This window comes from Petromyzon marinus, chromosome 66, assembly GCF_048934315.1.
Source record: "Petromyzon marinus isolate PM22_M1 ecotype Great Lakes invasive population chromosome 66, UKy_Petmar_22M1.pri1.0, whole genome shotgun sequence".
NCBI lineage: Eukaryota > Metazoa > Chordata > Hyperoartia > Petromyzontiformes > Petromyzontidae > Petromyzon > Petromyzon marinus.
In genome coordinates this window covers 7,856,660-7,883,847 of record NC_133732.1, presented here as the reverse complement: position 1 = coordinate 7,883,847, position 27,188 = coordinate 7,856,660, and the positions used below count along the sequence as shown (strand labels likewise).

Below are 27,188 nucleotides of genomic sequence, written 5' to 3'. Positions count from 1 at the left end.
CCAACGCACATTTGCTGTGCAAAAGCAGACCGGGATAACGATTCCCAACTTCATCCGGCAGCGTTTTATCATTGAAAGCTCGGGCAACAATAAAGTAGACCACCCGAATGACCAGTGGCATCACCTCGCCAATCTGCTCGCCACACATTTGAGCACAAAGCGCCTCTTGATGTAGAATGCAGTGAAGACTTAGGGTTGGTCGTTTTGTCACGTTGACGAAGAAGCGCTACAAATCCTCTGTTTTCCCCCACCATGCACGCAGCACCATCAGTACACACCGAAATAAGCTTCTCCATCGGTAGATTTTTTTTCCCTTTGGCGAACTCAATGAAAGACTTGAATAAATCCTCCCCTTCTTTGGTTCTTTCGGTAAAGTCACCACCACGTAGAATGAGAATAAAATAATAAATTGATCAAATAAAATAACAATAATATTCTCACGACGTTTCGGCCACAACACAAGCGGCCTTCATCAGGTGAAGGGACGAGACCGTCTGGAGGACAGCGCTGGAGTCTGGTCCCTTCACCTGATGAAGGCCGCTTGTGTTGTGGCCGAAACGTCGTGAGAATTGTATTATTTTATTTTATAAATGTATTATTTTATTCTCATTCTACGTGGTGACTTTACCGAAAGAACCAAAGAAGATGAATCCTTGCAGTCACGAAAGCTTTAAATCGAAATCCTCCCCTCTTGTTGACTCTTTCATTGGCAAAACAGCAAGACTTTCCTCACGCAGTGTGTCACCAGCAGCACACCTTGCAATTACACTGAACTGGGAGAAATGATTCATCTTCTTTGGTTCTTTCGGTAAAGTCACCACGTAGAATGAGAATAAAATAATAAATTGATCAAATAAAATAACACAATAAAATTCTCACGACGTTTCGGCCACAACACAAGCAGTCTTCATCAGGTGAAGGGACGAGACTGTCTGGTAGGACAGCGTCGTGAGAATATTATTGTGTTATTTTATTTTATCAATTTATTATTTTATTCTCATTCTACGTGGTGGTGACTTTACCGAAAGAACCAAAGAAGATGAATCATTGCAGTCACGAAAGCTTTAAATCGAAATGGGATAAATGACTTACGTCCGTTGACTCATCCAAAGCGAGGGAAAAGCATGGCGCTGCATTTATGTCCTTCACTTGTGTTTCCTCCACTTGATTTGCCATCATTATGGTTTCGATCGTGAACAGTTTTTTTTGCTGACAGAGGCATGTCTTTTATTCGTTTGATTATCTTGCAGTGTAGTGTATAGTGTAGTGTATAGTGTAGCGCATCATCATCATCATCATCGTCGTCATCGCGATCCATGGTAGGTGTACACAGCACATTTGCTCATGTGTTCCCACGTTATGTTGTGGTGCCAATATGCTCAGGAGAGAAGATCCCCTACACCGCATCAGCCACTGCACCAACCGTGGCAGCAGCAGATGATGGTGCGGCTGATAGCCGATGATGCACAAATGAAAGATTACAAACTCTAAGAGGTTTTTTTTTTCCATCATTTAGACCTCCTTTGCCAGTACCAAAATATAATAATAATAGGGGTTTTCCCCTTTATTCTGGCAACAAAACTGAAGCCTTTTTTTTTACAGAGAATTCATGTCGCTGCATTAACCACAGTACCTGCAGTCAAAATACAAACAAAAAAACATACTCATAAGAAAGGTTTTTGGGTTAGATCGCGTTTATTTATAAATGTGTCGTAACCCTCCACCACCCGACACGGCCAATCAGCAAAAAAAAAGTGTCACGTTGACAAAAGACAAAAATAGTTCACTACTTTAGCCCACCGGTGTGTTGAAGAGTGAATCCACAACATTTACAGTTTGAGTACGACGTTTCGCTGGTAAATACATCCAGCATCATCGGGCAATTCGGATGTATTTACCAGCGAAACGTCGTAGTCAAACTGTAAATGTGGATTCACTCTTCAACACACCGGTGGGCTAAAGTAGTTAATTATTTGTCTTTTGTCAACGTGACACTTTTTTTGCTGATTGGCCGTGTCGGGTGGTGGAGGGTTACGACACATTTATAAATAAACGCGATCTAACCCAAAAACCTTTCTTATGAATAATATTGGTCGCGAAAGCCTACGTGTTAAAAAAAACATACTATGATAATATATTTATTGTCCTTGAAACTGATTGGTCCACACCAAGGGGACGGCTTTCCCTTGGTGTGGACCAATCAGTTTCAAGGACAATGCCACATATATTATCAGTGTGTGTGTTTTTTGTTTGCATTTTGACTGCAGGTATTGTGGTTAATGCAGTAACATGAATCCTTGTAACAAAAAAAAATCAGTTTTGGTGCCAGATAAAAGGTGGAAGACCCCTATTATTAGGTTTTCCCACTTTTCTTCTGTCAACAAAACGGCTGCGTTAAGATGTTTAAACACCAAACTGAAACCAATGTTTACAAGCAATCGTGTCTGCGTTAACCACAATGCTCGTGGTCAGAATGCACGCAAAAAAAAACCGCACTCTGATCGTACGATTATGATGATGATGCATTGTCTTTGAAAGTGATTGTTCCACACCAGGGACCGCGTTTTGTTGAGCCTCGTCTCAAAACGGTGCTAGACCAGAGGCTCACAAGAAAGTTGCCTCTGGTGTGGAGCAATCAGTGTCAAAGACAATGCATCGTACCAAGGCCGTAATTAGAATAATTATAATAGATATTCAAATATGCTCAACATCTCTCCCCCCCCTCCCACCACCAATATATTGCTCTAAAAATATAAAAAAAAATTGCTATGCTATGTAAATAAGAAGAACAATTTGCTAAACCTTGGCCACAATATCTGGACTTGCCTTCATATAAATCAACGCATAGATTTCTATTCTTAGCTCTTTCGGTAAAGTCATGTTGAAGGGAAACAATAAAATAATAAAATATTTTTTATATATTTTATTGCTTTATATATATTTCATTATTTTATTGTTTCCCTTCAACGTGACTTTACCGAAAGAGCTAAGAATATGAATTACTGCAGTCACGAAAGCTTTAAATCAAAATTTTGCATACATTTCTGTTGATATGGTTGTGGTTGTACTTTATTAATCCCTAATCTCTGCCATTACATACAATGAATAAAAAAAGGTAAAAAAAATAAAATAAAAACGGAGCAATGTAAATACAATAACACCATTAGACATTATTGTACAAAATAATAAAAATAAAAAAGTCCGCCCCCATGTGTTCGTGACATTTTTTTTTATATTTCAGGCAGGAAATGGCAGGAAATGAGTTTAAAAAAAAACTTTGGGTTGGACCCCCAGAGCCCCTGGAAGATTTGGTGCCCCCCACCCCCCAATGTTGACCACGTGGCTACGCCTTGCCGTGACTCAACGCGTAGCGACGCGATGCCTCCGAAGACGAAGAAGGAGACATCGTCACAGCGGTGACGACGATGATGACGACGATGACGACGATGATGATGACGATGCTGGTGACGATGATGATGACGATGACGACGACGACGATGATGACGATGATGACGATTATGATGACGATGATGACGATGATGATGATGACGATGATGATGACGATAATGATGATGACGATGATGACAATGATGATGACGATGATGATGACGATGCTGGTGACGATGATGATGACGATGACGACGACGACGATGATGACGATTATGATGACGATGATGACGATGATGATGACGATGATGACGATAATGATGATGACGATGATGACAATGATGATGACGATGATGACGACGATGCTGATGACGATTATGATGACGATGATGATGACGATGACGATGATGATGACGATGATGACAATGATGATGACGATGATGACGACGATGCTGATGACGATTATGATGACGATGATGACGATGATTCACTACTCCGCTACTGCTCCTGCTGACGTAGTTGTCTGTGGCTTGACCACAATGTGAATGTGATGACGTCGCTGTTGATCTGCATCTACACCAGCTATACGAAAGAAGAACCACATAGCCCATAGACTAACACTGCCCATACACTAACACTGATAGACTAACACTGCCCATAGACTAACATTGCACATAGACTAACACTACACATAGACTAACACTGCCCATAGACTAACACTGCCCATAGACTAACACTACACATAGACTAACACTACCCATAGACTTACATTGCCCATAGACTAACACTACCCATAGACTAACACTGCCCATAGACTAACATTGCCCATAGACTAACACTACCCATAGACTAACACTACCCATAGACTAACACTGCCCATAGACTAACATTGCCCATAGACTAACACTGCCCATAGACTAACACTACCCATAGACTAACACTGCCCATAGACTAACATTGCCCATAGACTAACACTACCCATAGACTAACACTGCCCATAGACTAACACTGCCCATAGACTAACACAAGCGATAGCTTGTGTTGGTGATCGACACGTGACTTTACCGAAAAACCTAAAGAATATTTGGGTCCAGTGTCGATGCAGCAGCGGCCCGTGATCGACTGTAGTTGTGGGATTTTGATTTGGGCGCCGCGGTGTTTAGGAAATGTCAACTACCTCGCCTGGTACACAGGAGGTCGCAGGATTGATGCTGACCCTGCCTACGACCCATCCCGGGTTTAACCAGGCTGGATTGTGTGGGGAACTCACAAATACTTTAAAGATGTGGACAATGTCCTATCGGCGAGCTCCTCCGGCAGGCTGGGTCATGTAGCCCGCATGCTCAGCCACCGCGTGCCTGAACAGCTTCTGTTTGGCCGCAAAGAGGGGGCGAAATGGGCGCGGCTTGGACTCGAGAAGAGATGGAGATGATGCGATTACGGAAGAATGTGGAGCTGAGTGGACTTGCCGATGACTGTACCAGCGGTGTCAAGATCGGCCTCTGTGGAGGAGGCTCGTGAAGGATGCTTACTGGGCAGTTGGAGGCAGTCGCCCTCCAACAACAACAATGGAGGGCGGAGGAGCGACGCTCACAACAACGAGCAGAGCGCCGGGTGGCTAAAACGCAGCAGGTTGGCACAGTAGGGGGGGGGGGGGGTACAGCTGGTGGTGGTGCATCTCGCGGTCATCTCAGTCAGACGACCCATGGCACCTGCCGGGTCTGTCCCGTGACCTCCTGTCAGCCAGAGAGCCTTCGACACTTCACGTGGCAGCCTCAAAGTGCACCTAGCCCGGCACAGGCCCCCGTGGTGATGTCACCGCACACTTAGTGACGAATGGAGACCGCTGTTGCTGCTGCTGTTGTTGCTGTTGCCGTCAGACAAACGTCCACACGATGACATCCATTGCCGTAACCCAGGGGTTGTTTTTATTTGCTCATCGTCACGGATCGGTCATTCGCAGCGACTGCGCGAGACCGCTCCGCCAGCCGCGGCGGGCTCACGTGCCGTGAGAGAAGAAGGGCCCTTGCACCGAAACGTCGCCTATTACACATTCGCTTCCTAGTACAGCGACACGCGCACAGAGACGAAGATCCCTCGCCCGCGTAGCCTCAATAAGCCGTGTTGGGGCCCAAGCGCCGCTTGCGAGCTGCGCTTGAGAAAGCCGGGACAGCGGAAGCGGGACGGACGGTACACGGAGGCCACAACCAACCACGCCCGGTCGCCTGTGGCTCTCTCTGCCCCGAGCGGCACCGCACCGCGCGAGGTAGGGGAGGTGCACCACGCGCTTATGCGCGGGCCACGTTGACCAATCGTCAGGCGGGTGCGGTGCGGTGCGGTGCGCGCACGTTCCGTGAGCTACAGTGATGGTGGTGGTTGTTGGCAGTAAACATCGAACGTTGGGTCCAACCACATGGCAACGTTGGGTCCAAACGTTGGGTCCAACCACGTGGCAACGTTGGTCCAACCACATGGCAACGTTGGGTCCAACGTTGGTCCAACCACATGGCAACGTTGGTCCAACGTTGGTCCAACCACATGGCAACGTTGGTCCAACGTTGGTCCAACGTTGGTCCAACCACATGGCAACGTTGGTCCAACGTTGGTCCAACCACATGGCAACGTTGGTCCAACGTTGGTCCAACGTTGGTCCAACCACATGGCAACGTTGGTCCAACCACATGGCAACGTTGGTCCAACGTTGGTCCAGCCACATGGCAACGTTGGTCCAACCACATGGCAACGTTGGTCCAACCACATGGCAACGTTGGTCCAACGTTGGTCCAACGTTGGTCCAACCACATGGCAACGTTAGACCAACGTTGCCCCGACATTGCCGTCACGAAAGGGGCAATCCTCCCACCTCGTCATCAGGTGGCTGTGCCACCTCGTCATCAGGTGGCTGTGCCACCTGATGATGATGATGATGATTGCTTGGTGTCGCGATCGAAACGTCGTGATCAATACATTTTCTACCTTCGTGATTTTACCGAAAGCACCAAAGAGTATGGATTCATGCAGTCCCGAAAGCTTCAAATCGACACTGATAAGCGTGTTGCCTCCAAGAAGCCTCGCTCTCCCTCTGTACCCACTACACACACACACACACGTATATCTTTATATATCTATAAATGTTTGTTTAGTTTACTTGAATTTTAATTTTTTTTGAAGTTTTTTTGTTGTTTATCCTTAGACTCTTGTATTTTAGTACCGTTCGTCGTTCTGACTCCACCACCCCCTCCCCCTCCTTGCTGGACATCTGTGAACAAAAAAGAGCTTCTTAGATTATCAGATTCCTCCACCCCCCTCCCTCCCCCCTCCTCCCCCCTCCCCCCCCGTCTACTCTCCCCTCCCCCCCAACCCCCCCTCTCCCCTCCCTTCCCCCCAGGGTTCTCATTTCTTGAGGATGCCATTCGGCTTGGACGGTGCCTCCCGCTTCAGGTTGGCGCGATTCTCCTTGTTGTGCTCGCGACTCGAGGCGCTGTCGTCCCCGCTACCCTCGGCGTGGACATCCGCGACGTTCCGGGCGGGACCCTTGACCCGCGTCGACTTGACGCCTGCGGCGGAGAGACGAAAGGAAAAGGTTCCGCAGGGTTAGCCTCGAGCGGACTGTCGGGGCAAGCGCTGTGAGCAGGCAGCAGTGGAGCGTGAAGGCCGGCATCAACAAAGACAAAGGTCCCCCGTGTAGCCTGTGACATGCTGTAGGGGCAAGTGCTGTTAGTAGCGAGTAGCAGCATCGCCTGTGAACACACAAAGACAAAGGTCCCCCGTGTAGCCTGTGACAGGCTGTAGGGGCAAGTGCTGTTAGTAGCGAGCAGCGCCTATGAAGGCCGGCACGGCACACGAGGGGGTGGGTGGCCAGCACCACGCCCGGCCGCCTTTGTCTCCCCCAGTAGACCGCTACACTACCGCTCCCCGCCTCCCCGCCTATGAAGGCTACCGGCGCTGTGGCACACACGAGGGGGTGGGTGGCCAGCAGCACGGCGCCCGACCGCCTTTGTCTTCCCAGTGGCGATGTTTACTACGCACCGCTACACCAGGTAACTTATTTGAGGCTGAGTCGACCTAGGGGTGGCCCGTGACCTGTTCGGATAATCGTCACTGGGTGTTGGCCATGAGCGGGAATCGAACTCGGGTCGCCAGGTTCGAAGCGCAGCGTAGCGCAGACCACTACGCTGCCGCTCCCCCCAACACACACACAGACACACACACAGACACACACACAGACACACACACAGACAACAACAACAACAACAACCGCCATTCGCCACTAAGTGGCGGTGACGTCACCACGACGATTGTGCCAGGCTATGTGCACCTTGAGGCCACGTGGAGTGTCGAACGCCCGCTGGTAGGAGGTCACGGGGCAGACCCAGGTGCCATGGGTCGACTGACTGAAATGACTGGCTGATGCACCACCTGTGCCCCCTACTGTGCCAACCTACTGTGCTTTAGCCACCCGGCGCTCCGCTCGTTGTTGTGAGCGTCGCTCCTCCGCCCTCCGTTGTTGTTGGAGGGCGACTGCCTTCAACTGCCCAGTAGCGTCCTTCACGAGCCTCCTCCACAGAGGCCGATCTTGACACCGCTGGTACCGGTCATCGGCAAGTTCACTCAGCTCCACGTCCTCCTGTACCACATCACTCCATCTCTTCTCTACCCCGTGCCGCGCCCGTTAAGCCCTCTCGATCCGGCCGAACAAAAGTTGTTTAGGCATGCGGTGGCTGGGCATGCGGGCTACATGACCCAGCCAACGCAGCCTTGCCTGCCGGAGGAGCTCACCGATGGGACTTTGCCCAGATCTTTCAAGGATTTGTGACCTCCTCACACAATCCAGCCTGGTTAAACCCAGGATGGATCGTAGGCAGGCTAGCCTAAATGTTTCTAACCGGCGAAGATGTCCCATAAGGGGGGTCCACGTTTCGCAAGTGTAGAGAAGGGAGGGAATGACTGTGGCCGAGAAGACCCGAAGCTTCGTGCGGAGCGACAGACCAGGTAGCTTCCACACAGCATTACGCAACCGATGAAAAGATATTGCCGCTCGACTGATTCGGAGTGAGACCTCTGCTGTTAAACTGGAGCCGGTTATAAGCACACTGCCCAGGTATGGGAAACTCTCTACTCTTTTCACAACTGCCCCATCACCGATTGGGAGATGTGGGGGTGGAGTGTCCGATGATACAAAATACCCAGGCAGGTGCTTAGTTTTGGTGGGGCTGATGGTAAGGCCCTATCTCTTAGTGGCACGCTCCAGTCTCAGCAGCAGCGTCTCCAACTCCTCTGAATGAGCAGCTATTACCAAATCATCGGCATACATAACGTGGTTGAGCAATAGGGAGCCATCCCTTGACCGCACCCGGGCATCGATCAGCCTCCCATTGTATCTGTACCATATGGAGATTCCCCCGGTACAGCTATTGAAGGCTTCACGAACTACGTGGTCAAAATAGATGTTAAATAATGTGGGAGCCAGAGAACATCCCTGTCGCACCCCAAGGTGTACAGGGAATGGCTCCGACTCCCGGCCACGTAGTTTTACCCAGGCCCGCTCACCATCATGAAGGTCCTTAATGATCGTGAGCAGAGAGTCAGGGACTCCAAAAGAATGAAGAACAACCCAGAGCCCAGGCCTACTGATGGTATCATAGGCCTTGACCAGGTCAATAAAGCAGAGATGTAGGTTTTCCTGGAATTCCCTACACCTCTGCTGTAGCAGATGGACAGAAAATATGGCATCTGTGCAGGACCGCCCTTTCCTGAAACCGCATTGGGGCTCCGCAAGCCTCTCCTCAGCGTGCCTGGCAAGGCGATGTTGAATAATCCTTGCCAGGACCTTTCCCGGCACACTGAGGAGTGAAATTACCCTGTAGTTGTTACAATCTGTGCGGTCCCCCTTCTTTAAGAGGGGGACCACCAGGGCATCCTTTCAATCCTGCGGAACCCGTCCAATGGTCCAGACTTTTGTTATGATGTCATGTAGAGCAGTCTGTGCACAAACCCCACCCTCCCTCAGCATTTTGCTTGGGAGATCATCTCTGTCCGCTGCCTTTCCTGGTCTCAGACTCCGGATCGCCTTCAGTACTTCCTCAACGGATGGCACCTCAGCCAACCAAACACAGGGGGTGACTTCTTCCAATATTTGAGGCACTGCAGCCTCAGCAGGGTCATCCCCACTTTGTGCCACGATGTTTTCCTGGCTGAGGGATTTTCCCTCCCCCAGGACCTCACAGAAATGCTCAGCAAATCTGCAAACCTGTTCCTGGGGGTCGGAGATTGGATCACCGTTTTTTCCCCTAATGATGGTAATAGGTTTGGCGCTGCAGGTTACTTTTTTGATGGAGTTAAATAAAGATTTGTGATCGCGGGCCACTGAGGCAGACTTCATCTCCTCAGCAACCCGCAACCACCACCCATCCTTGCAGCACCTCACGGCTCTCTGAACCTCCGAGCAAAGGCTGCGGTAAGCCTCCACATTCTCTGACGTGGGATTCTGTCGCCGATGACAGTGGGCCTGTCGCTTTTTCTCAACTATCCTGAACACCTTCTCTGTCAGCCAGGGTCTCTGGGGAGGTCTGGACCGCGTACCCAAAGCAGCCATTGCAGCTGCATGAGTCACAGTCCTAAACCTCGCCCATTTACCCTCGATATCAGGAGGAGTGGGGGACGATGCCAACCCCAGCCGCAAGCGATGATGAAATTCTTGCTTGCAACTTTCATAAGATAACTGAGACCAGGCCACTTTAGGTTGGAATGGGGTCCTGGGTGTACACTCACCACCGGAGTGGAAGAATGGCAGGCGCATCTTACAGATGACAAGTCGATGGTCAGAGGGCAGATCAGCTCCACGGTAGGTCCTGGTGTCAAGGACATGGGCTCGCATCCGCTGGTCCGTCACGATGTAGTCCAGCAGATGTTCTTGCTTGGACCCGGCATGCATCCATGATGTTGTGTGGTTGCGCCGATGCCGGAACAGCGTGTTGGTAATTACAAGCCCATGGGCTGCACAAAAATCTAGCAGCCTCCTACCGTTGTTATTGAGCTGATCTGGCCCATGCCCTCCAATCACTCCAGACCAGGTGCCAGCATCATGACCAACTCGGGCATTGAAGTCACCCAACAAGATGACTATCCCGAGGGGCCACTTTAGCCAGCACCTGTGACAGGAGGTCATAGAAGGCATCTGACTCATTCGGCTTTGCCTGCATCCCTTCACGGATGTTCGTCTTCTGTGGAGGCATAAGTAACCACGACCACCACTCCTCGCCTCTGGTTGATGGGAAGGCGAGCCCAAAGTAGCCTGGGGCTTACAGCTTCCCACACCTCACCGCCACGCTCCCATGCCCCCTTCATTCTTTTGTTCAAAAGAAGAGCCACACCCTGTTGTTTGGCAGACTGCTGCCCCGAGTAGAGGACTGTCCACCCCTCATGGTGGCAGGAGCCAGAACCAGTCCACCGGACCTCCTGAATGCCACAGATCCAGGCGGTACCGGTCCAGCTCCCGACAGAGGAGTGGCAGCCTCTCCTCCGCAGTGAGCGTTCAAACGTTCCACGTGGCCACACGAAGTGGCTTTTCGTTGTTTCTGGAGGAGCCCCGAGGGTAGAGATTCAATCTCCTGGTTCCGCCAATTGGGGTTTGGCCAGGAGACCTCATAGACGCCTGTCCCCCTGGGGCCTCCGGCACAAGCTTATTAGTTAGATATTTTAGACATGGTTTAGTGATAAATTTTTGAAGGTGGAGGGGTTACCAGCCCCTGGCACCCGTCCAGAGCCCCCATTTAGCCCCTGTGGTGGTCACAGATGCCATGAGGGGAGGAGGCAATCGGAATTGGCCCTCCCCCCACAGCACTGTCCACGACAGAGTTGCCCGTCCGGTACCGCGAGACACACACACATACAGATACACACAGACACACACACAGACAAAAGACAAAGACAAAGATCCCCCATATAGCCTTAACAGACTGTAGGGGCAAGTGCTGTTAGCGAGCACCTATGAAGGCCGGAACGGTACACGAGGGGGTGGGTGACCAGTACCACGCCCGACCGCCTTTGTCTCCCTAGTGGCAATGTTTACACACCGCACCAGGTACTCATTTGAGGCTGAGTCGACCTAGGGGAGGCCCGGGACCGGTTCAGATAATCGTCACTGGTGTTGGCCGTGAGCGGGAATCGAACTCGGGTCGCCAGGTTCATAGCGCAGTGCGCTAACCGCTACACTATCGCTCCCCATACACACACAGACACACACACAGACACACACACACAGACACACACACACAGACACACACACACAGTCCGCCTGTCCCTCACCGGCCGGGTTGCCGGAACTGCCGCCGACCATGGAGGCGCGTGGCTCCGTGACGGTCCTGCGGTAACGCTTGCGCACGCAGAAGTACTTTATGGCGAGGTAGAAGAACTCGATGACGTTGAGGAGGAGACAGATGGCCGACACGGTGAGCATGAAGACCACGAAGACCGTCTTCTCGCTGGGGCGCGACACGAAGCAGTCGACGATGTTGGGACACGGTTCCTCGGTGCATTTGACGAGGCGCGGAAGCGAGTAGCCCCCGTAGAGGATGTAGAAGATGTACAGGCTGCCCGTCTCGAAGATGATCTGGGAGTAGGAGGGGGTGAGGGGGGAGGTGGGGGTAGAGGGATGTTAACTACCTCGCCTGGTACGCAGGAAGTCGTGCGTTTGATCCCGACCCTGACGATGCCTGCTGCTGTATATTCGGAGTTTGAGTGTCTCTCTCTCTCTCTCATCATCATCACTGTGGCTAGGAGATGTTGACTACCTCGCCTGGTGTGCAGGAGGTCGTGGGTTCGATCCCGACCCTGACGATGCCTGCTGCTGTATATTTGGAGTTTGCGTGTCTTTCTCTCTCTCTCATCATCATCACGGTGGCTATGATATGTTGACTACATCGCCTGGTGTGCAGGAGGTCGTGGGTTCGATCCCGACCATGACGATGCCTGCCGCTGCTGTATATGTAGAGTTTGCGTCTCTCTCTCTCTCTCTCTCCCCGTGGTCGCGTGGATTTATCTCCGGGTTCTCCGGCTTTTTCCTCCATGCTTAGAATCAACGTCACCGCGCGTTTGGAGTGCCTGGCTGTCTGCTGTCGTTTGTGATGGCCGGGCTCGCTTCTGATGAAGAGCGACTACACAGCAGCGCAGTAGGGGCCTTAACTGGTCAAATAAAAGTTTAGTTTTAGTATGTGTCTCTGTGTGTCTCTATGGGTATCTGTGCATCTCTATGGGTCTCTGTGGGTTTATATGTGTCTCTATGAGTCTGTCTGGGTCTCTATGGGTCTCTGTGGGTTTCTATGGGTCTATGTGGGTTTCTACGGGTCTCTGTGGGTTTATGTGGGTCTCTGTGGGTTTCTGTGGGTCTCTGTGGGTTATATGTGTCTCTGTGGGTGTCTGTGGGACTGTATGGGTCTCTATGGGTCTCTGTGGGTTCCATGGATCTATATGGGTATCTGTGGGTCTCTATGGGTCTCTTTGGGTCTCTGTGGGTTCCATGGGTCTCTATGGGTATCTGTGGATCTCTATGGGTCTCTATGGGTCTCTATGGGTCGCTGTGGGTATCTGTGGGTCTCTGTGGGACTGTATGGGTCTCTATGGGTCTCTGTGGGTTCCATGGGTCTCTGTGGGTCTCAATGGGTATCTGTGGATCTCTGTGGGTCTCTATGGGTCTCTTTGGGTCTCTGTGGGTGCCATGGGTCTCTATGGGTATCTGTGGGTCTCTGTGGGTCGCCATGGGTCTCTATGGATTTCTATGGATCTCTGTGGGTTCCGTGGGTCTCTATGGATATCTGTGGGTCTCTGTGGGACTGTATGGGTTTCAATGGGTCTCTGTGGGTTTCTACGGGTCTCAGTGGGTTTCTATGGGTCTATGTGGGTCTCTATGGGTCTCTATGGGTGTCTATGGGTCTCTGTGGGTTTCTATGGGTATCTATGGGTCTCTGTGGGTTTATATTGGTCTCTGTGGGTCTCTATGGGTCTCTGTGGGTTTCTATGGGTCTCTGTGGGTTTATTTAGGGCTCTGTGGGTTTATTTTTGTCTCTATGGGTCTCTGTGGGTTTCTATGGGTATCTGTGGGTTTCTATGGGTCTCTGTGGATTCCATGGGTCTCTATGGGTATCTGTGGGTCTCTGTGGGACTGTATGGGTTTCAATGGGTCTCTGTAGGTTTCTATGGGTTTCTGTGGGTTTCTATGGGTCTCTGTGGGTCTCTATGGGTCTCTGTGGGTTTCTATGGGTCTCTATGGGTCTCTGTGGGTTTCTATGGGTATCTATGGGTCTCTGTGGGTTTATATAGGTCTCTGTGGGTCTCTATGGGTCTCTGTCGATTCCATGGGTCTCTATGGGTATCTGTGGATCTCTGTGGGTCTCTATGGGTCTCTATGGGTCTCTGTGGGTATCTGTGGGTCTCTGTGGGACTGTATGGATCTCTATGGGTCTCTGTGGGTTCCATGGGTCTCTATGGGTATCTGTGGGTCTCTATGGGTCTCTATGGGTCTCTGTGGGTTCCATGGGTCTCTGTGAGTCTCTATGGGTATCTGTGGATCTCTGTGGGTCTCTATGGGTCTTTATGGGTCTCTGTGGGTGCCATGGGTCTCTATGGGTATCTGTGGGTCTCTGTGGGTCGCTATGGGTCTCTATGGATTTCTATGGGTCTCTGTGGGTTCCGTGGGTCTCTATGGGTATCTGTGGGTCTCTGTGGGACTGTATGGGTTTCAATGGGTCTCTGTGGGTTTCTACGGGTCTCAGTGGGTTTCTATGGGTCTATGTGGGTCTCTATGGGTCTCTATGGGTGTCTATGGGTCTCTGTGGGTTTCTATGGGTATCTATGGGTCTCTGTGGGTTTATATTGGTCTCTGTGGGTCGCTATGGGTCTCTGTGGGTCTCTATGGGTCTCTGTCGGTCTCTATGGGTCTCTGTGGGTCTCTATGGGTCTCTATGTGTCTCTGTGGGTCTCTGTGGGTCTCTGTGGGTCTCTATTGGTCTCTGTGGGTCTCTATGGGTCTCGGTGGGTCTCTATGGGTCTCATTGGGGTACTATGGGTCTCTATGGGTCTCTGTGGGTCGCTATGGGTCTCTGTGGGTCTCTATGGGTCTCTGTCGGGCTATATGGGTCTATATGGGTTTCTATTGGTCTCTGTGGGTCTCTATGGGTCTCTGTCTGTCTCTATGGGTCTCTGTGGGTCTCTATGGGTCTCTGTGGGTTTGTATGGGTCTTACCTGGTAAACAAAAAATAATGATTTGTAACTAGTGCCGCATATTTGTGGTTTGCAAGCCAGGTCCATCGCCTCCTTGTTCTCCTGCCCCGACCTGTCCACTGTGCGCTATGGAACCCATCAGGGAATTTGGACCGCCCTGGGGCGATGGAACGCGCCGTGACTGCGGCCACTTTGTAAACACCACCACCACCACCACCGTCCCACCAACACCACCACCATCACCACCGTCCCACGACCACCACCACCATCACCCCCGTCCCACCAACACCACCACCACCATCACCACCGTCCCACCAACACCACCACCACCACCATCACCACCATCCCACCAATACCACCACCACCACCACCACCACCGCCACCACCACCCTCGCCACCACCGCCGCCGCCACTGCCACCACCACCACCGCCACCGCCGCCACCACCACCACCACTACCACCACAACTACCACCACCGCCGCCACCACCACCACCACCACATGCACCACCACCACCGCCAACACTACCGCCACCACCACCACCACCTCTACCACCACCACCACCACCACCACCACCGCCGCCACCACCACCACCACCGCTTCCACCACCGCTGCCACCACCGCTGCCACCACCGCTGCTGCCACCACCACCACCACCACCACCGCCACCACCACCACCACCACCACCACCGCCACCACCACCGCCACCACCACCACCACCACCACCGCAACCACCACCACCACCACCGCCGCCACCACCTTTAATACCACTACCACTGGGTCTGCGTTCCTTCAACAGAGGAGGAGGAGGAACAGCGGCAGCACCACACCATCAACTCTCTCTCATCATCATCATTATCATCACGGTGGCTATGAGATGTTGACTACCTCGCCTTGTGTGCAGGAGGTCGTGGGTTCGATCCCCACCCTGACGATGCCTGCTGCTGTAGATTTGGAGTCTGTGTGTCTCTCTCACCATGGTGGTCGCATGGACATTTAGAATGAACGTCACGCGCTTTAAGTATTTGGCTGTTGCTATAAATGTCCACGTGATGATGATGATGATGACGATGAAGCCCACGTGGTTGGCCAGGGTCGCCTCTGAACAAGAGCCGCACCTACACAGCAGCTCAGTGGTGGAGGCCTTACACCCGGTGACAATAAAAAATTAGTTTATTTTTGTATCGTTTTAGTGTAGAGGTCGCGGTAACGAAACGTCGAGTTTCAAAATCCGATCATTGCGCGCGGGGGGGGGGGGGGGGGGGGGAGGAGTCTCTGCAAAAGATTGGGGGCGAATGTCTCTTTCCCGATATTCCCCGGTTTTCCCGACTCCCGGTGTTACTCCGGGCATGCTCCCGGCGCTTGAGCCACGAGGACGAGGGGGAATGATCGACGCAGCCGGACGACACAGAGACCCGTAGAGATGCACAGGGATACATAGAGATACGTAGAGATAAACAGAGACCCATAGAGATACACAGAGACACCTAGAGACCCACAGAGATACACAGAGACGCATGTAGGTGTGTAGAGGCACGCCGAGATACACAGAGACGCACAGAGACCCACACAGACCCATTGAGATACATTGAGACCCATAGAGATACATAGAGACTCGTAGAGATACGTAGAGATCCACAGAGACACGTAGCGACTCGTAGAGATACGTGGAGATCCACAGAGACAAGTAAGAGACACAAAGAGACCCATCAAGAAGCGTGGAGACGCGCAACAAATAGCCCGATCGAACCCCGTGGCCTGGCCGCTCACCCGAAAGAGCACGCTGATGGTGTAGGTCCAGAGCAGGCCGCCCTGGATCTTGTTCTCGAATCCCTCGGGGAAGTGGTGGTGCCTCGAGCGCATCTTGCGGCTGCCCACGTGCATGGCTACGAGCAGCGTCGGGGTGGTCACCACGATGAGCTGCAGCGACCAGAAGCGGATGTGCGAGATGGGGAAGAAGCGGTCGTAGCAGACGCTCTTGCAGCCCGGCTGCCGCGTGTTGCAGTCGAAGTCCTTGTTCTCGTCGGACCACACCTTCTCGGCCGCCACCACGAGGACGAGCAGCCGGAAGATGAAGAGCACCGACAGCCAGACGCGCCCGATGGCCGTCGAGTTCTTGTTCACGTCGTTCAGCACCGACTGCAGGCCGCCCCAATTCATGTTTGCGGGCGAAGAGGTTTCTTCTAAGACGGAGGGGGTTTTGGTTTGGTCACTTCTCCAAGATTTCTTCTAAGACGGAGGGGGTTTTGGTTTGGTCACTTCTCCAAGATTTCTTCTAAGACGGAGGGGGTTTTGGTTTGGTCACTTCTCCAAGATTTCTTCTAAGACGGAGGGGGTTTTGGTTTGGTCAGTTGTCCAAGATTTCTTCTAAGACGGAGGGGGTTTTGGTTTGGAAAGTTCTGAACGGTTTCTTCTAAGACGGAGGGGGTTTTGGTTTGGTCACTTCTCCAAGATTTCCTCTAAGATCGAAGGGGGTTTTGGTTTGGAAAGTTCTGAACGGTTTCTCTAAGATCGGAGGGGGTTTTGGTTTGGTCAGTTCTCCAAGATTTCCTCTAAGATCGAAGGGGGTTTTGGTTTGGTCAGTTCTCCAAGATTTCTTCTAAGACGGAGGGGGTTTTGGTTTGGAAAGTTGTCCAAGATTTCTTCTAAGACGGAGGGGGTTTTGGTTTGGTCAGTTGTCCAAGATTTCTTCTAAGACGGAGGGGGTTTTGGTTTGGTCAGTTGTCCAAGATTTCTTCTAAGACGGAGGGGGTTTTGGTTTGGTCAGTTCTCCAAGATTTCTTCTAAGACGGAGGGGGTTTTGGTTTGGAAAGTTGTCCAAGATTTCTTCTAAGACGGAGGGGGTTTTGGTTTGGAAAGTTGTCCAAGATTTCTTCTAAGACGGAGGGGGTTTTGGTTTGGTCAGTTGTCCAAGATTTCTTCTAAGACGGAGGGGGTTTTGGTTTGGTCAGTTCTCCAAGATTTCCTCTAAGACGGAGGGGGTTTTGGTTTGGTCAGTTGTCCAAGATTTCCTCTAAGATCGAAGGGGGTTTTGGTTTGGAAAGTTCTGAACGGTTTGTTCTAAGATAGGAGGGGGTTTTGGTTTGGTCACTTCTCCAAGATTTCTTCTAAGACGGAGGGGGTTTTGGTTTGGAAAGTTCTGAACGGTTTCTTCTAAGATCGGAGGGGGTTTTGGTTTGGTCAGTTCTCCAAGATTTCCTCTAAGATCGAAGGGGGTTTTGGTTTGGTCACTTCTCCAAGATTTCCTCTAAGATCGAAGGGGGTTTTGGTTTGGTCACTTCTCCAAGATTTCCTCTAAGATCGAAGGGGGTTTTGGTTTGGAAAGTTCTGAACGGTTTCTTCTAAGACGGAGGGGGTTTTGGTTTGGAAAGTTCTCCAAGATTTCTTCTAAGATCGAAGGGGGTTTTGGTTTGGTAAGTTCTGAACGGTTTCTTCTAAGATCGGAGGGTGTTTTGGTTTGGTCAGTTCTGAACGGTTTCTCTAAGATCGAAGGAGGTTTTTTGGTTTCGTCAGTCCTAGGTGACCGCTTATCTTCCCTCTAGATATGCACGCGAGCGGTGTAGCTCATTGCTCCAGAAATGGTGGAATGTTCTTGACGTTGGGAATGATTTAATTCACGGGAAGGCTCCCCGGCCTCCTGTCTCAGGGTCCATCATGTTAACAGCATCGGGCCACGACCGCGGGGATTTCGCTTTACCCCGCTGTGCCCGGGAGGCGCGCGGCTCGTCGGACCTCGACCCCGATGTCTCGACGCGCGATCGAAGATTCGGGCCCTCAGCTGCCCCGCTAGGGGGGTGGGTGGGGGCGGGGCGATGACGCGGGGTTTACCGCGCGTTGATTACGATCCGGCCTTTTCCTACCCCGCCGGCCTCTCTGTCTGCCGGCGACCCCGCCCAAGGTTTAGACCTCGCAGGCAGACGCCGGCCGGTCGAACAACCGGGAGCGGAGTCGTCGCTCGTCCTGAGGGTCAAGGCCCCCTGAGATGATTTGCGCTCCCCTAGGAGCCGCACCCTCTGCGGCTCATGGGGATGTGTTACGATTAAAAATAAAAATTGTTATTAAAACAAAACCGTAATGTGGCGTTGTTCGTATCCCTTCCCACCACGACGGCGGCGGCGGTGATCGTTATCGGCGCTGTGGGGGGTTCCCAAACCCTACGGGGACATTGTCCACGATGGGGGTGGGTGTGGGTGTCGAGTTTGGCCTACGGAGCCTCCTCCATCTCCGCCTCGTCAGTGCACCCAAGAGTCTGGGAGTATAAGACGCACACACGCATGCACACACGCACACACGCGCACACACGCACAGACAGACGCTCCGGCTCTAAGCACAGCTCCGTGTCCCAGCTACGGGGTCATCTTCAGGCTTTTAGGACTTGAGGGGAACGCTTCACCCGTCCGTGGCTTTGCTGCTGCTGCTGCTGTCGCTGTCGCTGTGACGACTGCCGAGATCTGTGAGGCGGGGGGGGGGCAAAGGAAGTTGACGAACGAAAGTTAAGTTGCCAATGTACGCGGTCTAGAGTTGAACATCTACAATACATAGCGTCTGTACTATAAACCAGCTCAAGCCTCCTGCGGATCACGTGACGTCTGCGTGGCCACGCCCACCATGAACCCCTCCCCCTCTCTCCACCGCCCGCTGTGAAAACAGACTCCGCTCATCCTCCTCCTCCGTGCAGCAGAAGCATCGTCGAGCTCCGGGCATCGTCTCTCGCTCCTCCCTCAACTCATTTCTCCTGCAGCCCCACGGCATCTCTCTGCTCCTTCTCCACTACTCTTTGGTATTCTTGGTTCTTTCGGTAAAGTCACCACGTAGAAGGGAAACAATGAAACAATAAAAATATATAAAACAATAAAATTACTATTCTTGGTTCTTTCGGTAAAGGCACCACGATGAAGCGAAACAATTAAATAATAAAAAATATATAAAACAATCAAATTATTGTAAAACAATAAAATTATTATTCTTAGTTCTTTCGGTAAAGTCACCACGTAGAAGGGAAACAATAAAATAATAAAAACATAAAACAATAAAATTATTGTAAAACAATAAAATTATTATTCTTGGTTCTTTCGGTAAAGTCACCACGTAGAAAGGAAATAATGAAATAATAAAAACAGAAAACTATAAAATTATTGTAAAACAATAAAATTATTATTCTTGGTTCTTTCGGTAAAGTCACCACGTAGAAGGGAAACAATGAAATAATAAAAACATTAAACAATACAATTATTGTAAAACAATAAAATTATTATTCTTGGTTCTTTCGGTAAAGTCACCACGTAGAAGGGACACAATGAAATAATAAAAATATATCAAACAATAAAATTCTCATGACGTTTCGACCGCAACACAAGCAATCACCATCAGGTGTGTAAACCACAATCATCATCACTCCTGATGACGATTGCTTGTGTTGCGGTCGAAACGTCGCGATAATTTTATTGTTTTATATATTTTTATTATTTTATTGATTCCCTATCTACGTGACTTTACCGAAAGAACCAAGAATATGAATCCCTGCAGTCACGAAAGCTTTAAATCAGAGTCCATCTGTGTTCGGTAAAGAGGAGGGGGGGAGAGGAAGAGAATGGACTCGTCCATCTGAACAACTGCCAAATCGCTCTCCGTGGTGCTAACGTTAAGAAAAAAAACCGCCACTTTTTTCAAATTGTTCTTGCTGTGGTTTTTTACACCTGATGATGATTGCTTGTGTTGCAGTCGAAACGTCGTGATAATTGTATTGTTTTATATTTTTATTATTTTATTGTTTCCCCATCTACGTGGTGGTGACTTTACCGAAAGAACCACGGATATGAATCCCTGCAGTCACGAGAGCTTTAAGTCAAGATTCCTTCTCCATTCTTCACCTCTCATCTCCCATCCTCTCCCATCCTCTCTCACCTCTCTCCCGTTCCTTTGTTCATTTCCCCCCACGCATTGCATCCCTGACTCTGCTACCCTCCCAGTGGCGGTCGCCGTGTGATTATCGGTATCATCGATCATCGATTAAAGTTCGCACGGAGAGGCGGGCAGAGGGACACGCGTGACATCGCATTGATTGTGAGGTCAGCGAGTGCACTGGGGTGACAGCCAATCGACGCCGAGAACAAAGACAAAGAGCCCCCGTGTAGCCTGTAACAGACTGGAGGGGCAAGTGCTGTTAGCGAGCAGCACCTACGAAGGCCGGAACGGCACACGAGGGGGTGGGTGGGCAGCACCACGCCCGGCCGCCTTTGTCTCCCCAGTGGCGATGTTCACTACGCACCGCGACACCAGGTAACTCATTTGAAGGCTGAGTCGACCTTGGGGGTGGCTCACGGCAGCGTGAGACTGTGGGTGGTTTAGTGGTGAGAGGCCTCACGATGTTTTATTGTGACCAGGTGCTTCCTGTTCCTGGTCATCACAAATGATCGCAGGGGTGGAGTCACGGTGGGAAAGTCGGGATAGCCAGATATCCAGCTTCTGCAAAACGCTGCAGGCTGCCACCTTGTGCTGCCCTGTAGGCTGCTTGAGCGGCAGCCTTTCGAACTCAGTCGCCACTGTTCATAAACTCCACGTTGAAATCCAATAAAATGTGTTTTATACGTTTGTGACGCCCATTGGAAAACATTACACGCTGAGATATCTCAGAACGTTGAAGTCAGCCCCCCCCCAAAGTCAAAATCCTGGCTTCGCCCCTGAATGATCGCATCTCGACCACGAGGGATCGTCGTCATCATCGTAGCCACGTGGACGTTTCCAGCAGCGTTTCATTTTCGCAGGTGACCTGCGGTTATTCACCCGTCCACCACGTTCTAGCTCAGACACGGGTAAAGTTCGGCCCCCCGGGATGTACACGGCCAGTTGTGCTTTTTAATCCGGGCCGCCGAACTCGTCCAAATATTAAATTTTGATTAAAATTTTGTAAGCCATCTGGCTACCTTGAGAGATTCGTTCATGAGGCTATCCACATATACAAGCACAGAGACAATTTCAACCGAGAAGATGGATTCTATCTTAGCAATCATTGGAAAGATTTGATAAACCATTTCAGGTCTTAATTGATTGTTCATGCTTACAGTGGCTTTCAGACAGCATACATCATAAAAAATTTCGTCTCCCCCCTCCTCTTTTCAGAATATAGATGGACTAGTCCTAAATAAACTGCCAAATCGTTGCGCGTGGCGCTAACGTTTTTATAAATAAATAAATGCACCGTTTAAAAATACATTTATGCAAACCAACACACCTGATGACGACCGTTTGAGTTATGGTCGAAACGTCGTGAGAATTTTTTATTGTTTTATTTATATTTTATTATTTTGTTGTTTCCCTTCAACGTGACTTTACCGAAAAAACTAAGAATATTCGTCCAAATATTATTATTATTGTTAAATAAAATTTTACCTTTCTCCTGTAATGCCCCCCATTTCCCCATTAGATGGCAAACTTTGACCGGCAGTGTGGTGCATAGGGCTCGAAAGGGCACGTGATCTCGCAATGCATTGTGGGCCGTCGCAGATCAGAGTTAACGGATCAGCGCCTCAGATCTATCCTGAGAATTGCCACGGGCAAAATAACTCCAGGCTTGGATGCACTGGCAACAATGGGCGATCAACAACGCCGTTCCCGCTGAAACTGACGGTGATGATGCGTTGCCGCAGCGAGGTTGGGGCCAAATCTCCGACACACAGCCTGCGTGACTGCTCCAACCTGTTAATGTAGATAATGAAGACGTTCAAGTGAGGCCATTGCTTTGGGCGCAGGCCTCAGATGTTTCCACGATGTTTGATCAGTCACGCTACGACGGTGTTTTTGTATTGTTCATGTTCGTGCAATTCGTTAAATTGCCTTGCAAATAAATGCTTTGCTGCCTGTTAAGGGCCAAATCCTTTCAAGTAATGATTTTTACACGTCATTTAAATTTAGTTCACACAAACACTCCGTCCATCTGTTCCTGGCCCGGCCCCTCTTGTCAAATTGTAGAACCCATTGTGGCCCGCGAGTCAAAAAATGTGCCCACCCCTGTTCTAGAATCGACAGTCACGCGTGTGAGAGTATGTGGCTGCTGCCGCCGCTGCTATGAATTTCCACGCGATGATGATGCTGATACTCTTTTGGTTCTTTCGGTAAAGTCACGTAGGTATAAAGCATATTTTTTTTTAATATCCTTAGCTCTTTCGGTAAAGTCACGTTGAAGGGAAACAATAAAATAATAAAATATATATAAAACAATAAAAAAAATTCTCACGACGTTTCGACCATAACACAAACGGTCGTCATCAGGTGTGAAAACCCAACGGCAAAAAACATTTGAAAGAAGTGGCGGTTTGTATTTATTTATTTTTAAACGGTGAACACAAGCAGACCTTAAACACGGTAGGACCAACACCTCGGCCGTGGCAGATCACTGTTATAATTCAGTAGGCTCACATGACATTGACTTTTCCAAGACAGAGGTTCTTTGTAAGCCATCTGGCTACCATGAGAGATTCGTTCATGAGGCTATCCACATATACAAGCACAGAGACAATTTCAACCGAGAAGATGGATTCTGGCTTAGCAATCATTGGAAGGATTTGATAAACCATTTCAGGTCTTAATTGATTGTTCACGCTTACGGTGGCTTTCAGACAGCATACATTAATTTTTCGTCTCCCCCCTCCTCTTTTCAGAACATAGATGGACTCGTCCTTCTAAATAAACTGCCAAATCGCTGCGCGTGGCGCTGACGTTTTTAAAAAATAAGTAAACACACCGTTTATAAATAAATAAATAAATGCAAACCGACACACCTGATGACGACCGTTTGTGTTATGGTCGAAACGTCGTGAGAATTTTTATTGTTTTATATATATTTTATTATTTTATTGTTTCCCTTCAACGTGACTTTACCGAAAGAGCTAAGAATATGAATTACTGCAGTCACGAAAGCTTTAAATCAAAATATTTTTTTTTAATTTTAATTTTTTATTTAATCTTTGTGTTATGTTAATTTTATTTTGTTTTTTCTCCCTACGTGACTTTACCGAAAGAACCAAAGAGTATGGATCGTTGCAGTCACGAAAACTTCAAATCTAGGATGATGCTGATGCTGATGATCCCACGTGGTCGTCAGGGTCGCGTCTCAGAGTGGGGCCTTACCTGGTAACAATAAAATAGTTTCGTTCTAGTATGGGTCTCTATGGGTATCTGTAGTTCTCTATGAGTATCTGTGCGTCTCTGTTGGTCTCTATGAGTCTCTGTGGGGTTCTATGTATCTCTGTGGGTATCTGTGGGTCGCTATGGGTCTCTGTGGGTCTCTGTGGGTTTCTATGGGTCTCTATCGGTTTCTGTCGGTTTCTATGGGTCTCTGTGGGTTCTATGTGTCTCTGTGGGTAACTGTGGGTCTCTGTGGGTCTCTATGGGTCTCAACGGGTCTCTGTGGGTTTCTATGGGTCGCTATGGGTCTCTGTGGGTTTCTATGGGTCTCTATCGGTTTCTGTCGGTTTCTATGGGTCTCTGTGGGTTCTATGTGTCTCTGTGGGTAACTGTGGGTATCTGTGGGTCTCTATGGGTCTCAACGGGTCTCTGTGGGTTTCTATGGGTCTCTATGGGTCTAAGTGGGTCTCTATGGGTCTCTGTGGGTTCTACGTGTCTCTGTGGGTATCTGTGGGTCTCTGTGGGTATCTGTGCGTCTCTGTGGGTCTCTATGGGTCTCTATGGGTCTGTGGGTTTATATGGGTCTCTATCGGTCTCTGTGGGTCTCTGTGGGTCTCTATGGGTCTCTGTGGGTTTCTATGGGTCTCTATGGGTCTCTATCGATCTCTGTCGGTTTCTATGGGTCTCTATGGGTCTCTGTGGGTTTCTATGGGTCTCTGTGGGTCTCTGTGGGTCTCTATGGATTCTATCGGTCTCGGTAAATCTGTAGAAACACACGTTAAGAGTTATTAGTCTGCTGCTATGAATGCCCACGTGATGATGATGATGACTATAATCCCACGTGGTTGAGCTGCCATCATTTGTGAGTCGCTGCTACACAACAGCCTTACACCTGGTGATGTAAACATGGTTTAGTTTATACATATTTTTCCTTTTATTATTTTCAACGTATTTTTTTTTTCATTTCAATTATGAATATAGTTCAGGTTTATAGTTTAAACTCGATTTGAAGCTTTCGTGACTGCAGACATTACTCTTTGTTTTTTTTCGGTGAAGTCACGCAGGATGAAAATAAATTAAAGAATAGAAGACTACGTGGGATGCAGTCGCGTGGAGCCTGGGGCTAGCTTAGAGAGTGTGTGTGTGGGGAGCGGTGGTGCAGTGGTTAGCGCACTGTGTGTCTGTGGGGAGCGGTGGTGCAGTGGTTAGCGCACTGTGTGTGTGTGGGGAGCGGTGGTGCAGCGGTTAGCGCACTGTCTGTGTGTGTGGGGAGCGGTGGTGCAGTGGTTAGCGCACTGTGTGTGTGGGGAGCGGTGGTGCAGTGGTTAGCGCACTGTGTGTGTGGAGAGCGGTGGTGCAGTGGTTAGCGCACTGTGTGTGTGGGGAGCGGTGGTGCAGTGGTAAGCGCACTGTGTGTGGAGCGGTGGTGCAGTGGTTAGCGCACTGTGTGTGTGTGTGTGGGGAGCGGTGGTGCAGTGGTTAGCGCTACGCTGCGCTACGAACCTGGCGACCCGAGTTCAATTCCCGCTCACGGCCAACATCGCCAGTGACGATTATCTGAACCGGTCCTGGGCCTCCCCTAGGTCGACTCAGCCTCAAATGAGTACCTGGTGTAGCGGTGTGTGGTGAGCATCGCCACTGGGGAGACAAAGGCGGTCGGGCGTGGTGCTGGCCACCCACCCCTCGTGTGCCGTGCCGGCCTTCACAGGCGCTGCTGCTACTCGCTAACAGCTCTTGCCCCATCAGTCTGTCACAGGCTACACGGGGGACCTTTGTCTTTGTGTGTTCACAGGCGCTGCTGCTACTCGCTAACAGCACTTGCCCCATCAGTCTGTCACAGGCTACACGGGGGACCTTTGACTGTGCAGCAATCCCATTAAACGTGGAATGTGAGTCCATCATTGTCGAACGTCGGCCCAACGTTCTACAATGTTCACAAGACCACGAGGCAGCCACCATCTCCACTCTCCCTCCCTCTCCCCCCACTATCCCCCCCACTCTCTCCACTCTCTCCCCACTCTCTCCCCACTCTCCCCCCACTCTCCCCACTCTCCCTCCCTCTCCCCCCACTCTCTCCACACTCTCTCCCCACTCTCTCCCCACTCTCCCCACTATCCCCCCACTCTCTCCCCACTCTCCCCACTCTCCCCCCACTCTCTCCCCACTCTCTCTCCCCACTTTCCCCACTCTCCCCACTCTCTCTCCACTCTCTCCACTCTCCCCCCACTCTCCCTCCCTCTCTCCACTCTCCCCCCACTCTCCCCACTCTCCCCACTCTCTCCCCACTCTCCCCACTCTCCCCCCACTCTCTCCCCACTCTCTCCCCACTCTCCCCCCACTCTCTCCCCACTCTCTCTCCCCACTTTCCCCACTCTCCCCACTCTCTCTCCACTCTCTCCACTCTCCCCCCACTCTCCCTCCCTCTCTCCACTCTCCCCCCACTCTCCCCCCACTCTCCCCCCACTCTCCCTCCCACTCTCCTCCGCTGCCCCTGGGGAGTGAACGCTTCGCGTTTTGTTGCTGAGAATTCGCGGTTGTTTTGATGTTTTTTTTGTGTCTTCTCATGGCTGCAGCGTTTCCCGGGGTTCCTTGCGAGTCACGGTGGTAACATCCCAACGTTACTCCCCTTGACCTTGACAACGTCGAGCCCACGTTGGCCCAACGTTAGGCTCAACGTTGAGCCAACGCTGGTCCAACGTGAGGCCAACATTGAAACTCCAAATACACAGCAGCAGCAGCAGCAGGCATCGTCAGGGTCGGGATAAAACCCACGACCTCCCGCACACCAGGCGAGGTAGTTAACATCTCATAGCCACCGTGATGATGATGAGAGAGAGAGAGAGACACAGACTCCAAATCTACAGCAGCAGGCATCGTGAGGGTCGGGATCGAACCCACGACCTCCTGCACACCAGGAGAGGTAGTCAACATCTCATAGGCGTCTCTCTCTCCCAGTGGCTGCGTGGATGTTTGTCTCAGGGACCTGCAGTCTTTCCCTCCCACATTTAGAATGAAACACCACGCGTTTTGGTGATGATGGTGGTGATGGTGGTGATGATGGTGATGGTGGTGATGGTGGTGGTGATGGTGGTGATGGTGGTGATGGTGGTGATGATGGTGGTGATGGTGGTGATGGTGATGGTGGTGATGGTGATGGTGGTGATGGTGGTGGTGGTGATGGTAGTGATGGTGGTGATGGTAGTGATGGTAATGGTAGTGATGGTGGTGATGGTGATGATGGTGGTGATGGTGATGGTGGTGACGGTAGTGATGGTAGTGATGGCGATGGTGGTGATGGTGGTGATGGTGGTGGTGGTGATGATGGTGGTGACGGTAGTGATGGTAGTGATGGCGATGATGGTGATGGTAGTGATGGTGATGGTGGTGATGGTAGTGATGGCGATGATGGTGATGGTAGTGATGGCGATGATGGTGATGGTAGTGATGGTGATGATGGTAGT

The 27,188-nt window shown here is 50.6% G+C and overlaps 1 protein-coding gene across 5 annotated transcripts in view; it reads right to left on the bottom strand.

Moving 5' to 3' along the window:
* Window positions 1–6,765: 6,765 nt before the first annotated feature.
* Window positions 6,766–27,188, bottom strand: part of LOC116956540 (gap junction beta-2 protein-like) — a 37,252-nt gene continuing 16,829 nt past the window's right edge. For all 5 annotated transcript variants that reach the window (XM_032978226.2, XM_032978228.2, XM_076054482.1 and 2 more), the window contains exons 2-4: window positions 16,375–19,055; window positions 11,695–11,998; window positions 6,766–6,944 (exon numbers count right to left, since the gene is read on the bottom strand). In XM_032978226.2, coding sequence (XP_032834117.2) covers window positions 6,781–6,944; window positions 11,695–11,998; window positions 16,375–16,764 — 858 coding nt within the window. In that variant the 5' untranslated portion in view covers window positions 16,765–19,055 and the 3' untranslated portion in view covers window positions 6,766–6,780. The remainder of the gene's footprint in view (window positions 6,945–11,694; window positions 11,999–16,374; window positions 19,056–27,188) is intronic.